The sequence below is a fragment of the Podarcis filfolensis genome (assembly GCF_964270895.1).
Source record: "Podarcis filfolensis genome assembly, chromosome: 5".
Lineage (NCBI taxonomy): Eukaryota > Metazoa > Chordata > Lepidosauria > Squamata > Lacertidae > Podarcis > Podarcis filfolensis.
Genome location: NC_139608.1, coordinates 19,445,011 through 19,463,023, shown reverse-complemented (window position 1 = coordinate 19,463,023; position 18,013 = coordinate 19,445,011). Strand labels below are relative to the sequence as shown.

Here is an 18,013-nt window from a genome sequence, read left to right as displayed (position 1 = left end):
TGATTCTCCCTTTCTGCTGTCTTTTAACTTATCCTCTCACAGCTCTTTCCAGCCTGAGGAACAAATACAGAGCGCTGTTCTGCAGACTTGAAAGGGCACAACAGGGGTAACATACATTTCAGGGCTGAACAAGGAAGCTGGAATAGCCCCACAGTGATCTGTCTAGTACAGTGATACCTCGGGTTACATATGCTTCAGGTTACAGACACTTCAGGTTACAGATTCTGCTAACCCAGAAATAGTACCTCGGGTTAAGAACTTTGCTTCAGGATGAGAACAGAAATCGTGCTCCAGCAGCGCGGCAGCAGCAGGAGGCCCCATTAGCTAAAGTGGTGCTTCAGGTTAAGAACAGTTTCAGGTTAAGTACGGACCTCCGAGGTACCACTGTAGCAGAAAAAGGACTGTGGTAGCAGGCAGAAGAAGCAGGTGGGGAGGACAAGGCAACTGGAAGAGAGGCAGTGGAGAAAGGGCAAGAAGGCGGGATATAAGGAAATTGTACATTTCTATAAGTGGGAGTCTGGACCAAATAATTTTTTAAAAAAACATCAGTACAAACTCTACTAAAAACAGAAGTAGCAAATTAACAATAAAGCAAAAAAAAAAAAGAATTTTAAAAGCAGAGATGATAGTACTGTATCTGTGTGGGAGGAATTTTGAGTGGGAAAGACTGGGAGCTCATTTTTCACTATATTCCAACAAGATACCCAATAAGAGAAACCGATGAAACAGCCAGAAACACAGTATTTGGGAGGCAATGGTAGGGGCAAATTCGAATGTTATGGTCCTCACACAGAAGCTGGAAAGAAACATCTTCAGCATGATGGAGCATTGGGGACGTGTAATGAGTGACAGCATTTTGACTTGCCACAAATTTATGTACAATAGTACCTTGGGTTACATACGCTTCAGGTTACATACGCTTCAGGTTACAGACTCCGCTAACCCTGAAATAGTACCTTGGGTTAAGAACTTTGCTTCAGGATGAGAACAGAAATCGTGTGGCAGCGGTGCGGCAGCAGTGAGAGGCCCCATTAGCTAAAGTGGTACTTCAGGTTAAGAACAGTTTCAGGTTAAGAACGGACCTCTGGAACGGATTAAGTACGTAACCAGAGGTACCACTGTATTGGGATGAGAGCATGCAAAGGCTGTGAGGAGTCAGAAGACAAGAATCAGGACTCAAGCTAGATTTAATATTCTCAACTGACTTTCTTTATCCTTTAGATTTAAGAGTTGTGCAAATAGATTACTAAAATAGCATAATGTGTTATTAGCTGAAAGGTAAACTAATTTATTAGTTTTTACTAGCTTACCTTCTAGTTTGCTGGGGGGCGGGAGGGGGGCGGACAAATCTGCTTCATTATCTGGAACATTGTGCTAACCCTGTGTATATGATCCAGTCAACAGGAAGTGCTCTGAAGAGTGACTGGATCAATTAGTGAGCACAAGCCTAATTCTCCAACTGGAATTTATGAGCCTTCAAAGTGCTTTAAGTTTGGATGGTTCATGCTCTAATTTATTAAATCTAATATATTAATATTAAAAACTGCAAGCATCTTCTGTAACTGTAGTTTATTTTCCTCTCCTTTGGTCTTCTTGAATATATAAAAAGGTACCTTAATATTGTACTATTAACACCACTATGCACTATAATTATTCATAGTAACATAATTAATTTTTGTCACAAGCACTTTTTAAAAAGTGTTTATCTACTACAGGCTGTACAGGAAATAGAATATATATATATTTAATGCAATTCCCGACCTACCCCCCCAAAAAAACCAGTTACAGAAGTACATCGATGAAGAGTATTATTGAATTCACTCTACAATAAAAAGAAAGTCTTTAGATGAATGTATCAGTCCATAATCTACCATGTTTTATAGGTCAAAATCCATGTTACTTTGTATAAGCCTATGAAATAAAATAAAACCTAAAAAAAAAGTTGCCTTTCCTTCCGTTCTTGCCTATCCTATCCTTCTTTGGTCTCTTAGTACATTTGTCCATTAGGCCTAAGTCTCATATTTAAGTGATGAGCATTTTAATAAGAAATCAGAAAAACTGTGTTTGAAATTAAAATACTTCTGAATACATCCACTAACTTGTGCTAAATTTATTTTTATAATGCATTTCAAAAATATACAAATACGTCTAAAATGTTAAAAATATCAGGTAAGAATAATATCCAGTATTGCTAGCTTGCTAGAACACATGAGACTTTTGTGTAATTTCAGAAGAAAGCAAGACCCTGCCAGGAATAAGGCACAAACATTCTATTAACTGTGTTGATAGAAAACTAAATGTCAACATGTACTGTTGGCTCATCTTGGGGGTTTTTCACAGCAAATGAGAAAACACACTGCATTTGTGATAGAAACTTCCTTCAAACAGTTGAAATCTCTTTGTCTTTTATTTTTGTGGTTAGAAATGTCTTTCATAGGCTAAGAGAATTTAGAGATTTTGTTTGAGAAAGGAAGAGATAAAGGTCTGACATTTCACCAAACCCAGCTGCATGTGACTTCTTAATGTCAAGAGTGCAAGATCTAAATGTACAAAGGTAAAGAAGACTTGGGTGTTTTCAATGAAACATAAAATGAACACAAAATATTTTGCTGAAAAGTACTGAAAAGTGCATATTTAAAATACATTAGCTCCAAATCACAATGAAATATCCTCAGTTATGTTTTATTCTATTTGTTTGTAAAAATAATAAAACTGCCTTTCAGAGTACACTGCACTCACAAGTTGGTGTACAAAATTACATTAACAAAAAAGACTATATAAATCACAGATTAAACCACGCTACAAACAGCAGAAACAATGAATGAAAACACAACAGTTAAGTAAATACAGATCAAAATAAAAACAGCTAAAGAGCTTTCTTAAACATTCTAAGCTCAATATAACTCTTGTGCTTAACAAAAAGAGAGAGGGATGAATAGATTTGCTGGAATGTGGATGAGAATGCACATCCCAGTGAGAGTAATGCTCCACACTCAGATACGCATATTCCAATGCATATATGGGTGCACACCTGATTTGTCGGTATCATTTTAAATTCATGCAAGTGATTCATGCATGAAAGCCTTCTTAATTGGTTCATCTACTAAGAGGCAGATGATTAATCAATAAATGTTCCCTTTACATAAGAACATAGTAAGAATCCTGCTGGATCAGACCAAAGGCCCATTTAGTCCAGTGGTCAGCTAGACGTATGCAACAGCAGTCTCCCCACTTGTAATTCCCAGCAACTGATATACAGAGGCATACTGCCTCCGACAGTAGTGGTGGAACATAGCCATTGGGGCTAGAAGCCAGTGCAGTCTTACACTCCATGGATTTGTCTGGCTGGGAAGCTACCACTGTAGTGTTCCTACAAGTGGTAGCCAGCATAGGAACACCTCTTATTGGGCATGGGGAATGGGGAGAGGCAGCAAGGGGTGCAGCAATTTGCCATGTCCTGGGTATGGAGAGATAAGGCACTGGAAAATGGAGCCTATTACCATCATTAAAGGAGGGACAGGCAGATGATGCTTGTCACCCCCTCCATTCCAACTTCCAGGAGTGCCAGCTTGGCCCCGCGACCGTGGGTGCCTGGTGTTGTGGGTGCCCAGCCCCTTCATGGGGAATTTTGTGGGTGTTGGGCACCCAGGGCCCCAGGGAGTTGGCACCTATGCCACTAAATCCTAATGGGACCTGGGTAAAAAGGTAAAGGTACCCCTGCCTGTACGGGCCAGTCGTGTCCGACTCTGGGGTTGCGTGCTCATCTCGCTCTAGAGGCCATGAGCCGGCGCCGTCCGAAGACACTTCCGGGTCACGTGGCCAGAGTGACGAAGCTGCAGCTGGCGAGCCAGCACCAGCGCAGCACACGGAAACGCCTTTTACCTTCCCGCTATAAAGCAGTCCCTATTTATCTACTTGCACTTAAGAGTGCTTTCGAACTGCTAGGTGGGCAGGAGCTGGGACCGAACGACGGGAGCTCACCCCGCCGCGGGGATTCGAACCACCGACCATATGATTGGCAAGTCCTAGGCACTGAGGTTTTACCCACAGCGCCACCTGCGTCCCTCCTGGGACCTGGGTAGCCATGCTCATTAGTCCTCCCACATGTCAGTCAAACAAAAAGTCACGTCAGTCCATAATAAAACTTGGCTCATCCACAACTTGACATCTTGTGTGTATTACCAAGATCTGGGTGGGCAAGCAGGGTGGTCCTGACCTCACAATTTCACATCACCCCCAAAGGCACACTCCTCCATTGTCTTGTGAGACAGACAGATGTGAACAACAATTTGTGGTACAGGGCTATTGAAGAACCAACTAATTCTTCTGGGAATGTAGGAAAATATATATATATTGCAGTTACATAGAAGGATATAAAACACCTTACCTTGTTGTGCTAAAGTTGATCTCAGCATTCCACTCTTAGACCATATTTTGACTTGTCCATCTTCACCAACTAGAACGAAGGAACATTTAGCAATGACCTTGCAAATGACTGAATTAAAATTCTCAATTTTAACACTCAGAATTTTTAACATTGTGTTAAGTTAACTACACTGAAAAAACAAATTTAGCATACAATAAAATTTTGAGGAATCACATGCCACATCATCTCATTCATCTGGAATTCCTATGCCACCCCAAAATAACCATAATAAATCATGCTCTAATGCAGTATGTCAGTGGTTGGGGGTGGGTCATAACAGGAGGCTTCAATTGACTGGAAGAAGTGATGTAATAGCCAGTGATTTTCATGTAGGAGGTGATAGAATGAGCATGACCCTGTTTGTCCTCAAGAACTTGGAAATATATAGAATGGGAACAGATGCATACTCTACATTATAAAACTATGCTTCCTCGGAGGGTGGCTATTTCAGGGCACTGAGATTAAATGACACAGGTGGTGTGGGCCCAAAGCTTTTCTAAATCTGCTAACATTGCAATAAGTAAGGCTGGGGAACAGGGAGGTTAGCCTGTTCTCCCTCTTCCTCCAAGTGAGGGCAGAACATGCAAAATAGGAGGGGATGTAACAGGACATCCAGATGCATAAAGAAATGGAAGCATCAGGTAAGAATTTATACTGAGATAAACATTGATCATTAGTTAGTTTATTTTTTTGGTTGGACCTAAGAAAGATATTACTCTACTGCTACTTTTGGGTTGTTTTTCTAATGGACTAACAAGACTACCTGCTATTACTGCATATTGACATTAAAGTATTTCATTGTTATAGGGAAATATTTGACAGTGAACAGACAACAGCTATTCAAAATTATAATTTTGCCTATATGCTTCTTTGTGTCTTATTGTCTACACAATAAATGACCAAGAGTAGAGCAGGATACTATTCATTATTTTTTCTAAAATGACTGTCACAGTGTTATGCTACATATTAGTTCATCTATACTAAATACTATCCTGATTCCTGGGTCCCATCACTAACAGATTAGAATCTTTATTGCACCTATTTGCAAGCATTCAAAAGTGATTAAAGCCAAACATGTAAATGTTAACCATTTGCAAATATAACACCCTATGAAGGGTCTGCAATGCAGGAATCTCAGCTAAAGCATCCAAGACAGATGGTCATCCAACCTCTGCTTAAAACCTCCAAGGAAGGAGAGTCTACAACTTCCCATTCCACTGTCAAAGAGTAGGAGATAACACCCCACAAATAAGCTCCTAAGCTGCTGATATGTGCCTTCTCTAAAACTGCAGGTAGAGCCTTCCTCTTTGCACAGTTATGGTGCATCTCCTTTCCACAGGAGGGTGGGGTGGTCCCCTCTTTGCTTTCACTAGCAAGTAAAGATTATTGTGCTCTGTGTGTTGCGCTGTGACAGGGTCTTCAAACAGCAGGTGTCCTTTTATGTGTGTGCTTTTACATGTGTTTAATTGTTTTTGGTGTTATTTTTAATAGGGTAACATATTTGTGTTTTTTATATTTATATTTATTGTGTTTTTAGTTGTATCTATTTTAATTCATGCTGTGAGCTGTCTTGAGTCCTGCAGTGGGAGAAAAGTGGGATACAATACAAAAATAAATGATCCTGGAATTTTGTCACTCTGTGCAATTGCTTCTGTTGCTGGTATGCTTGGGCCAGCCCTATAGCTACTTACTGTTTTTACCAGCCTCAACAATTTAGTATCAGCAAACTTGACTATCTCTCTCCTTACTCCTAACTCTGCCTTATTTTCACTTATATAAACACAAGAATTGAATGACAAGCAGTTGCTGTGCATTTATCATGGTGTTGCTTCAAAAGGTTGCTTAACAACTTATTGAACTTTATAGGAGTTGAAACTATTCACATGTGATGCAGCCTTTGGCTAGTTGAGCAGTGGGTACTGACCCTTGGCCAGGAGATATTGATTAACAATCATTTATTACTTTTGCAATCCTAGGACTGTGGATGGAGAGGACAATGTGCCTCTGAATAACAGTTGCTAGGAATCTAAAGTGGGGAGAGTGATGTTGTGCTTGCTGGCTTTCCATAGTCATTTAGTTGGCCACTGTGAGACCAGGATGCTGAACAAGATGGTCATTTGGTCTGATCTAGAAATGCTTTAGTCTTCTTGTGTTCAATAAGAGAAAATCTCAATCTAACCCCTCTCAGTATTCAGTAGACATCTAGTATGTTTTCAGTCATGTTAATTTTGTCACTACATTTCAGGAAAGTACATGTTCTTTTTCTATGAATGTTATACTTCACTTTTGAAGACATACTTTTGAAGACAGTTCTCCATCACATTTTTACAAAAAAAAAATTCTCTTACCTGTAACAAGTGCTGTTCCCTCATAATTCCATCTCCCTGCAAGTACAGCTCCACAGTGGGCTTCTACACTTTTTTCAACTCTTCCAGTCTTGGAAATCAAATGGAACTTGCCTACACAAATTTGACGTTGTAATGTTAGAAATCAAATATATACAAGAAGGTTATTATCATAGAGTTGTGACATTGGTTAAAATAAACAATTATCTGACAAATGTCTCTTGATTCTTCTAAACCTTTTTCTAATTCCTTGACTAGCCAATTAGTGATCATCCCATAGCCCAACCAATAAGCAAATTCTTCAGTTAATAATCCTTCCTATAATCTCATATATACCAGAAGTGAAAACTTATTCTAGAATTAGAAATTTACATCTCATTGAAGTCAATGGGACAACAACTTAAGTCCCACTAACAACAGTTAACTTTAGCTGGATTAGGACCTCTACATTGGTAAACAGTTATGTATCTTCCTATACATTACCCAACTTCAAGGAACCCTTTCCCCATTATTTCTTCATCCTTCTATAGGCTAGTTTTTCTTAGTTTTGCAAAAGCAGATATAATTCTGAATGCAATGATAGGCCTGTGATAATTCGATCCTAACAAGAAAGTATTTTTAGAAAATTAAAACATTAGTTGTTTTAAGAAAATCCTGCAGTGCTGGCCTCTCCCTGATGAAATTGATCAGGTCACAGCTACCATCTGTGATGTCATGGCACTCACTCCCAGTTTTGCTGGAGAGTCTTGCCCCTCAAGCTAAAGAACAGATCACCTCTCATCAATAAAGCCTCTCCTCCTCCCAGAGGGGAGGAGTTGTGAGCGGGAGCAATTTCCTGCTTTGCTGTCCCTGTTGCTGTGCCGCACCCCTTGGCAGCCATCCAATCGGGGGGAGGCTTGGGGGCGGGGTTTAGCCGCTCAAAATGTGGCCACACCAACACTTCCACCTCATTGTGATGTGTAAGTTTCTGGGGAAAACTCTCATCTCCCACTGAGAGCAGCACTTTTCAGTCAAACTAAAGATGGAATATGCTCACATGCTATCATCATCATCACCTACATCTATATCAGCTTTCTCCAATCTGTCTTCCATCAGATGTTTTGGACTACAACTTTCATCAGTCCCAGCCACCATGGTCTACAGTCCCAGATGATGGGAATTATAGTCCAAAACATACAGGGTATCAGGTTGTGGAAGCCAGATCTAGAGAAAGATTAGTTGTGGCACATTTGAATGACATCTTATAGTCATTCTGAATTCCAGTAGAGTGGGGATAGATATAAGATGGTCAATTCATTAATTGTTGTTTGTGGCATATATCAGATACAGAAATCTATACTGGTGGAAAATGTTCGTACAAGAAAAACTTTCTTTCGTGAACCAGAAAGACTGAAGTTACAGCATTCTATTATGGAACAGTGCCTTAAGATTTGAAGGTAAAAAACATGTTGGGCAAGTGACCAAGACTGAAAAGATGGATTCAGAGCAGAAACATTCAAACTGTGAAAGACAGCTAACTGATCTTCTCACAAATCCACTGTCAGCGAACAGATCATAAGCAGAGAGTTATCTTGCAGCCTCATACAGTTTAAGAGTCACTTGATGGGTGACACTGGCCATGAAGACAATTTTAAAATAAAATAAAATCAGATGCTCAAAAACTCATTTGGTGTCTGTTGGCATGAGTGGACATATCAAGATTTTTTGAAAAACTTTACTGTTATAGGCTGCATAGAAAAATGAAAGCTTTGACCATATGCTTTATTCATAATATAGTTTGGAACAGAATGTGAAGGGACTCAGTTTCAGCCTTACATTAATTCTCAGTTTTATAAAATACTGCTCCTTTCTTCCTGTTTTTATTATTTAATGAAACCATAAACTGTTCTCAAAGTTGAAGCTGTTTTGCAGTTCTGGAAGGCATTCAAATAAGAGATTAGAGGCCTATTCAAGTACAGCATGTACAGAACCATGTCTGTTATATTCATTTGCTACCACAGACCTCTTAAATATTCTGCTCTGATTTTAATGATTAGTCATCAGTATAACGAAAACTAGTAGAAAAAGAGCCAACATAATTTTTAAGGAACCATTACAGATTGTATTAGATGAATAATTAAAGTGGTAACATAAACATATTTCATATGGGAAGGCAGATTGTAATTCCACCAAATAGATCTTTACATACAAACTAAACAAACGAAAAGTTATTAATCAGGAAGAAAACATGCTATAAACAAAAAGGAGAAAGGTTATTGTGTATAGCAGATAACTGAAGCTCAGCTTTTAACGTATGGCGTTATATGTACTAGAATATGTAAGTGCTGGATTCTAGATAGAGACCATAGTTCTAAACAGAATTTTAGAAAGTTGAAGAATTATACAAATGCTAGCAGATGAATGTCAGTTCTTATAATCCTGCCTATCAGGCATTTCTTGTTGGCAGCAGTTCCCTTTGAGGGCATAGTAGTCCTGTGTAATAAGGGCATTATGACCCTTCTGACTACCTTTGGCTTAGCTCCTGGGATTTGAGAATCCGAATTCCAAGTTCTATGGGCTTTCTTATAAATTAACCAAAGGGGTTTTCATAGCAGTTTGGTTGAGTGGTAGAAGATCCTTTCATACAAAATGGTGGAGAACATCTGCTGCTCAAAATATATCTATTGAGACTTGCTGAGCCAGCTAAAAGGAGCATGATGACATTTTTAAAAACTACACTGCTCAAGTATCCTTGAATATGCTGCTGGGATTGTAGAGAAGCACTGAGCCCATCCTCACCTGGGATCCAGTTTGCGCCCTTACGGAGGAGCAAAAGAGAGAAAGCTTCAGGACTATCCTATATTTATAATAGCTTGTTTAAAAGGGCTTTTCACTTTCACTACCTCACCTATGTGTCACTGAACCCCCTTCATAGAACGATGCCAATAGCAGTGTTGACTTTGAAAAAAGAGATCTGGGAACATACTAAAATGGAAAATCTGCTATTCTGGCTCATCTTACAGGCATACACAAGGAGGCACAATCATCAGGGGGACATTCAAAGTTCAGGTCTCACACACTCCCGTTGCATATATGGTTTGCCAATGCTTATGTATAAATACTAATTTTAGATTCTGAATGTTATGAACTAAGACTAGTTGCTAGTTGGCAGGGTAAAAAGGGAACTTTTATTGTAATCCATAAGGATTTTAGAGTCTTTCTATTGGTTTTGGTTTAACCTTACTTAGTACAATCTTGCATGCGTCAAATCTTGGAACCCTGTTCCTTTATTGTCACAACTAGTGCTTTGTCAATGGGCAGTGACTGACAAAATTAGGGAATGGTCTGGACCACAAACCTAAAGTCCCATTTAGAAACCTGAATGACTTTTGATAAGAATAACTGGAGAAAACCTTTTGGACTTTTTGTGTGGAAGGGAAAAATATCACTATTCTCTCATACCCCCTTAAGAAACGAATACTTAGCATATGTCAGAGAACTAAGGCTAATTAGTCCTCCTTCTCCTCCTAGTGAGAATAGTGCCAAGTATGTAAAAGTGTTTCAGTAACTTGCATTCAGCCATTTGTATATGCTTTCCCAGACACCCAACATAGCACTAAGGCAATCCTTCAATCAGTGCAAGGATTTCTGATTGTGCAATGTAGCATTCTCCCTATCTCCTTTGTCCTAAATCTGCTCTAGAGGTTCTTACAACCCTACATATTTGGGCACATGGTGAGAGGAGAGCAAGTCCCATTGTGCAAGTGGAAATCTTTACACTGACGAGTGCCCTCTGTATGTGAGGTTAGTTGTAGAGAAGCATCATGAGCCAAATCTCCTTTGAAGTGGGCCCATTCAGTATTTGTTTTCATGTTTACCATATTCTTATCTTATAAATGATAACGAAACTCCCATGTAATGCTGACTATGGCTTACTGCAAATGAGCAAACACATGGGCTGCTAGAGAGAAGATTGTGGCTATTTTGCTCCTCCCCTTTTTTCTTTTGCTACTGCTCTGTGCTTGAGTTAAACTGCAGTTTGGCTCAGCTAACTGTCTGAAGCAGGGCTCAGGGTTTATCTCTCCCAGACAATCCACAAGTTGTAAACCATAGGATAAACCTTGGTTCCAGCTTGTGGTTTGTCTGGAGAGAGCTAAACTACAAGCTCGGGTCTGGACAATAAGCCAAACCACAGCTCAGCTCAGTGTAGCAGAAAACATCCAGGGAGGAGCAAAATGCTACAATCTCCTCTTTGGAACCCCACGTTTGTAGTAAGTCATGGTTTGGCTTAACATTATGTGGGAGCTGGGCAACTGTAAACATTTCAGCAAGGAAACAGCTTTTTTGCTCTTTAATGAAAAAACAGAGGGAAAATGTAACCCACACTGAGCCTCTGAGATAGAGCGGGATAAAGTGAAGATCCTCATTTTGTTTTGTTTTGTGTTTACATTTTTATGCTTGTTATTTTATCACCTGTCTCCTCAAAATATAATGGGATAAAAAATAAATATGGATATTTCCCATTTTGTAGCAGTATTTTCCAAGAATAGTTCACATATGTAAGATATTGGGCTATTATGGTGCCAAGCACCATAAAAGCCTTTCTATGAAATCCTATATCATGTATAGGCTACCAGTGTGGTTGGTCTTAAATGTGACAATCACAGATGATTAACTCAGCAAATCTAGGAATTCTATACTACAGCTTTGTTTTTCAGAAGATGTGTTACTCCTGTTAATCTATGAATTATAGCAGCTGTCTAGTTAGATATACTTCAAGACATAATGGTCCCTCTATTACATATGTGGTAAAATAAAGGTCTCAGTGGGCACTTTCTACTTTTTACACTGCTATTAAAAAATCTAAGATGCATTCATAAAACACAGGGAACTCAGGGGAATTCTGGTTTGCAATATTAATACCATAAATAAGATTAAAATTGGTGTACTATCATGTAAGAGTGATTCTCTTGGTTACATTCATACAGAACCAATTTGTAGGATTTTGATTGATGGCATAGGAATGCTCTGAGAAACACATTAGTGGAATATAATGTCTATATATACATAACAGTTGCATTGTTCTCTTTTCAGTGGATATAATATGTTTCTTTAAAAATGTCTTTATCAATCTTCATGTTGTAGATGCAAACATGAAAAAAGCCCAGCCCTGTCAGTGTAATAACGTAAAACAACTTGGGCTCAGGATGACAACAATGGTAGCTTGTTCATTTGCTGTCTAAATATGTGTGTGTGTGTGTGTGTGTGTGTGTGTTAGGATAACAAAATAAAACTATTTGGCTTTAAAGAGATGTTTTATCTTTTGAGTTTTGCAAGTTGAGTACATTTCCCCCTTATGCCTTTGATATCGTCAGGATTTTTTAAAAAATACGATAAATGTGCATTTTTAAATCTTCAGCCATAATTATATCAAACAGATTGCTGTATGTATAATACATTATATTTTAAAGTATACACAAACATATACAGCTACTTACATTAGAGAAAAACTTGTTGTCATTTGCCATAAACAACAATGTCCACTGTTTGCTTGGAAATAAGTCAATTTACTTCAATAAATGTCAACATGAATGCATCTTCTACCTCTCCACATCAGAACCAGTGAAGGCGGTGAAGGTCCTCCATTTAGAGGCAGATGGAGGACGGATGGCAGATAACAGATTGAGGCTGAACCCTGACAAGATAGAAGTACTGTTTTTGGGCGGGCAGGTGTGGTGGACGCCCTGGTCCTGAATGCGGTAACTGTGCCCCTGAAGGACCAGGTGCGTAACCTGGGAGTCATTTTGGACTCTCAGCTGTCTATGGAGGTGCAGGTCAATTCTATGTCCAGGGCAGCTGTCTACCAGCTCCAACTGGTACACCGGCTGAGACCATACCTGCCTGCAGACTGTCTTGCCAGAGTGGTGCATGCTCTGCTTATCTCCCACTTGGACTACTGCAATGCGCTCTGTTTGGGGCTGCCTTTGAAGGTGATTCAGAAACTACAACTAATTCAGAATGCGGCAGCTAGACTGGTGACCGGGAGTGGCCACTGGGACCATATAACACTGGTTCTAAAGGATCCTCATTGGCCTCAGCCCAGACACTGTAGTCCTCCTCAGAGGGTCTTCTGCTGGTTCCCTCACTGTGAGAAGTGAAGTTACAGGGAACCAGGCAGAGGGCCTTCTCAGTAGTGACGCCTTTCCTATGGAACACTCTCCCTTCAGATGTAAAGGAAATAAACAACTATCAGACATCTGAAGGCACTCCTGTATAGGGAAGTTTTTAATGTTTGATGCTTTATTATGTTTGATATATTCTGTAAGCCACCCAGAATGACTGGGGAAACCCCGCCAGATGGGTCGGGTGGTATTATTATTATTATTATTAAGCGGGTGCAATGAGATATGAGACAGTGCAGGGCCCAATTTTTTATGCATTATAAAGTGTGGGTGGGCAGATGATTTAAAGTGCAACATATGTCAGTGGGAGGGAACAGCTGGACCTCCAACATACCTGCACATTTGATTTTTCTCTTGGGGTGCTTCCTGCTAGCTTTGCATACCCTCAAGGAGAAATATCATTATAATAATAATAATAATAATAATAATTTATTATTTGTACCCCGCCCATCTGGCTGGGTTTCCCCAGCCACTCTGGGCGGCTTCCATAGAAAACCAAAAATACACTAAGATATCACAGATTAAAAACTTCCCTGAACAGGGCTGCCTTAAGATGTCTTCTGAATGTCAGGTAGTTATTTATCGCTTTGACATCCGATGGGAGGGTGTTCCACAGGGCAGGCGCCACTACCGAGAAGGCCCTCTGCCTGGTTCCCTGTAGCTTTGCTTCTCGCAATGAGGGAACCGCCAGAAGGCCCTCGGCGCTGGACCTCAGCATCCGGGCAGAACGATGGGGGTGGAGACGCTCCTTCAGTTATACTGGCCCGAGGCCGTTTAGGGCTTTAAAGGTCAACACCAGCACTTTGAATTGTGCTCGGAAACGTACTGGGAGCCAATGTAGGTCTTTCAAGACCGGTGTTATGTGGTCTTGGCGGGTAAAACATGTGAAGACAGGCTCTGGATTGAGAGGACATGACCAATAGTGAGTCCAATGGTCAAGAAGGCGGTTTCTGCACATGCTATAGGAGGAAGTGAGGGGCAGATGGAGCTCATGAGCCTGGGATGGTAGCCCATCTAGGAGAAGGAAAACTCTCGATTCTAAAGAAAGAGCTAAGGAGTAAACACTACACATATCCGGAGTGGAGTACCTAAGACAGTTAGATGGCAACTACAGCAGCCAAGTTGGTTCCAAACAGATTGCTCTGCTTTCCCTTGGACCACATCAGCAAGGTCAAGAGGAGGGTCTTGTTGTCTAGGCAGCCCAGGATTTCCATAAACGCTGTCCAGGCTTGCGTCTCAGAGAAGTCACTTCGGTACTGTTAACACAGCAATTTGACTTCACCCCCAGAGGCCCACTCCATTGTCTTTCAAGACGGATGGATGCCAACAAAACACTGGCAGGTATCAAACAGCTGGTCTGCTGTCATTATGTCCATTTTCAGCCAACTGTCTTAAAGCATTCACTTTTTCTACTATGCAAAAGTAGCTTGCTGTTGTGCACTTCTCCAAAGCCTACAGATAGAAAATTACTGCTTATTTTCCAAGGGTTGTATCCAGCTTATGGTCAAAGTAGACCTATTGAAATCAATGAACTGGGCTAATGTATGTGCATTGATTTCAATGGATCTATACTGAGTATAAGTTAGTTGGATACAACTCTTCTGAATTACCCATTTGGCAGTCTTGTTTGTTGACCATATTACACTAGGTTTTGTAACAACTGCACTGGTTTACAATTTGTTTCTGGGCACCATTCAAGGTGCTGGTTCTTAACTCTAAAGACCTAAATGGTTTGTTGCCAGAGTATCTGAAAGGCCACCTACCTTTAATTTAAGATCACCTTTGGCGGCTTTGCTATTTGTTGTACCAGCAAGAAAGCTAGATTGGTGGAAACATAGGACAGGGCTGTTGCTGTGGTAGTACATTGTCTATGGGACTTTTTGCTCTGCATGGCTGGTTTTAAGTGAAATTACTTCCACATTTTTAAAAATTTAAATCATACTAATCTGACATGGTATTGTTTCAAAGTTTTGAAGCTAACTTTTTTCAAATTGTGGATAGTCTCAGTGGTTCTTTGGGGCCAAAAGGCAACTCAGCATTATAAATAAAATAAATTGCTTATCAAGACAGATACCTGATTTACAGTTAGAATAGATACCAGAAGAAAAAAATCTCTTCTACTAGTCTTGACATCAAAGTCTCTGATATAGACAATTGTCCATGAGTGTCACAAGGAAAAATGTGTGCAGTATTCAATATAGCTCATGATTGCAATTATTCTTATTTGCACTAAAAGCAACTGGAAAGGAACCATTTAATACAAACCACACCAGGACAACAGAGATTGCACGTAATATAGTATGTATGTGCATCTAGGCAGAGCTGATTCAGCATACCAGAGCTACTCTGCATGTAGATCTAAATTTACTCTTTTCCCCACATCCATGCTACTGCTGACCTACACCTATGGTGTGCTCAAGGCAATTTCTGGATTGGACCAGATAAGATTTTGTTCTTAAAAGATACACCAGTTACAAAGCTGTAGCATTCTTACTTGAATTGCTTGCAACATCCCAACACTTTGGTATGTTCTTTCAACTGCTATTGTAATTAAACTACTGTTTTCCTCTAGAGTGAAAACAAATCATCCCAAATACATGCTTATGTCTGGCCAGTGTATTTACAGCATAAGGTTAGACCCCAATGTTTCAATGCAAGGGAAAGAGCACAAAATACTGTAAAGTTGTACAAAATCAAGGATCAGAGAAGGTGACACTTGAAAGGAGTCATAAAGTTAGTGATTAAAGATGGTGCATTATAATCTCAGCAGAAACTGTAGACTCAACAGCAGTGCCATTTAAATGACTGGACATTACTAATTTAGGCCCATTAATTTAAAAGGAACTACTCTAACTCATTTGACTACAACTTTGCATACTGACAAAATGAAATACTTTCAAAAGCATTGTACTCTAAAATAAGCTACATACATCTCCATGATGACTTACCATCAGAACTTGTAAGTACAAAGTTCTCAGCGTGAGTTTGTCTTTTTCCACCAAAACTTTTGGGAAACCAGTGAAGATCGATGGGATAGATATCATCAGGAAGCTTCGCTACTTGTGTTGTCTCACCATTTAACAAGTTCCATTTAATAATTTGGTGGTCATCACTGCATGAATAAAGATCGTCTGCTGTTGTCCAGCCTACACAACTAACCAATTCCTTATGTTTTAACAGAATTAAGGAATTTAAGAATATTGGTACAGTTAAATCTTCATACATATTGGCAAAGACATTATTTTTTCTTCATTAAACTTTTTTTAAAACATGAATTACCGCAAAATTATTTAAACAAAAAAGATGCAAGGGGTTGGTAAAGAGAGCTCAACAATTATACATACTGATAATAATTTATTTCTTACTTATATTTTCTTTACAGTATTTTTCTTTAAAGGGTTTTGAGACGGAGAACTCAAAATGTCTATAGCAGTGTTTCTGAAAATTGGGTCTCCAGCTGTTGTTGGACTACAACTCCCATCATCTCCAGCTAGCAGCAGCAATTTGAGAAACACTAGTCTATAGTGTGCACTTGTAGGTTGTAACTGGTTTTGCAAGGCCTCTTTAGTTATTATACTATTAGACTTATACAAATCATGAAAATGATAAAGGCTTTTTGAGCATCAAGCTTTAACATCTCCTACAGAAAATCTTCCTAAAAAGGAAGGATAGTATGCTAATAGCAATAGGAGAGGTGTACCTGGCCTTAATACACCCATCCAGGACTTTCAGGTATGAAATATGCAAAGGGATAGATTTTGACCTTCTTTACAAGTGCTCTTAAAAACCAACAACTGGACCAAGTTCATAAAGGACTAGAAAAGTTGCATCTGCTGGTTGTCTAAGCACTAAGAAACCTGGAATATCTTTGTGGTCCATATAAAGCTGGCTTAAAAATATGATGCTGGCTCTTAGGACTTAGAAATACAGTGGTACCTCTGGTTACGAACTTAATTAGTTCCGGAGGTCCATTGTTAACCTGAAACTGTTCTTAACCTGAGGTACCACTTTAGCTAATGGGGCCTCCCGCTGCCGCTTTCCTCTTTGTTTTCCCTTAGTTTGAAAAGGTTCATTATGATTAGCACTAACCAGGAATTACATGCAAACCATTATTTGAAACTATGTTTTGTAGGTAATCCAATTTAGTGCTTATTGGTTTGCCCAACTCAAGACACAACAAACAATATTTTTTATTTTACAAGATTTATAGACTGCTTAATTAAAAAAGGAATTAAATAGTTTACATAAAGTAGTATACAGTGGAACCTCAGCTTGTGAACGTGATCCGTGCGGGAGGCACGTTCGCAACCCGCAGCGCCGCGTCTGTGCACGCGTGGGTTGCAATTAGGCGCTTCTGCGCATGCGCAAAGCGCCATTTAGTGCTTCTGCACATGCGCTGAAAACTGGAAGTAACCCGTTCCGGTACCTCTGGGTTCAGCGTGCAACCCAAAATTGCGTAACCTGAAGCGTCTGTAACCCGAGGTACCACTGTACTAATTAATCAGAAAAGAGAGCAGTGAATATGTGAGCCCATTGTATGTTCTGGGTGGTTTGGAGGCTTAAAATATATTTTAATTCAACCTTTGATGTCTAGTGCAAAGCCTTCTGTGCTTTGTGAGCCAATGGTGTGCCACTCTTGTGCTGCATTGATCATATGTGTAGTACAAGGAACCTGAATATGGGGATACAGAAGTAAAATCAAATAGCTAGCACTGAAACTGTTTACAATAACTTATCAACCAATAACCTTTTGCATGTCTGAGCATCAGTGACTTTTCCTCACAGATTTAAAAGTTCCATGATAACATCAGTGCATGAACAGGAACTAGATTCTATATGGGCACTTCCTTTTCTTCCACACTTCAATGCAATAGATGCTGTTAAACTTTGCATAATTTTCCTAACTCAAGCAGAAGCAAATATATGGGCAGAAGGATTATTGCCCCTCCTCAAAAACTGTGCTATTTTCTCAGGGAATGTAAGAGTTCTGTTGAATAAGACCAAAAGCCTATCTAGTCAACCATCCTGTTTCACAAAGTGGCCAACCAGATGTATCTGGGAAGGCAACAAGAAGATTAGAC

General features: G+C 39.6%; 1 protein-coding gene across 2 annotated transcripts in view; it reads right to left on the bottom strand.

Annotated features, from left to right (window-relative positions):
• IFT80 (intraflagellar transport 80) overlaps window positions 1–18,013 on the bottom strand; it is a 62,671-nt gene that overhangs the window by 40,709 nt on the left and 3,949 nt on the right. For both annotated transcript variants that reach the window (XM_083613241.1, XM_083613242.1), the window contains exons 3-5: window positions 15,881–16,107; window positions 6,775–6,885; window positions 4,388–4,456 (exon numbers count right to left, since the gene is read on the bottom strand). In XM_083613241.1, the coding sequence (XP_083469367.1) occupies window positions 4,388–4,456; window positions 6,775–6,885; window positions 15,881–16,107 (407 nt within the window). The remainder of the gene's footprint in view (window positions 1–4,387; window positions 4,457–6,774; window positions 6,886–15,880; window positions 16,108–18,013) is intronic.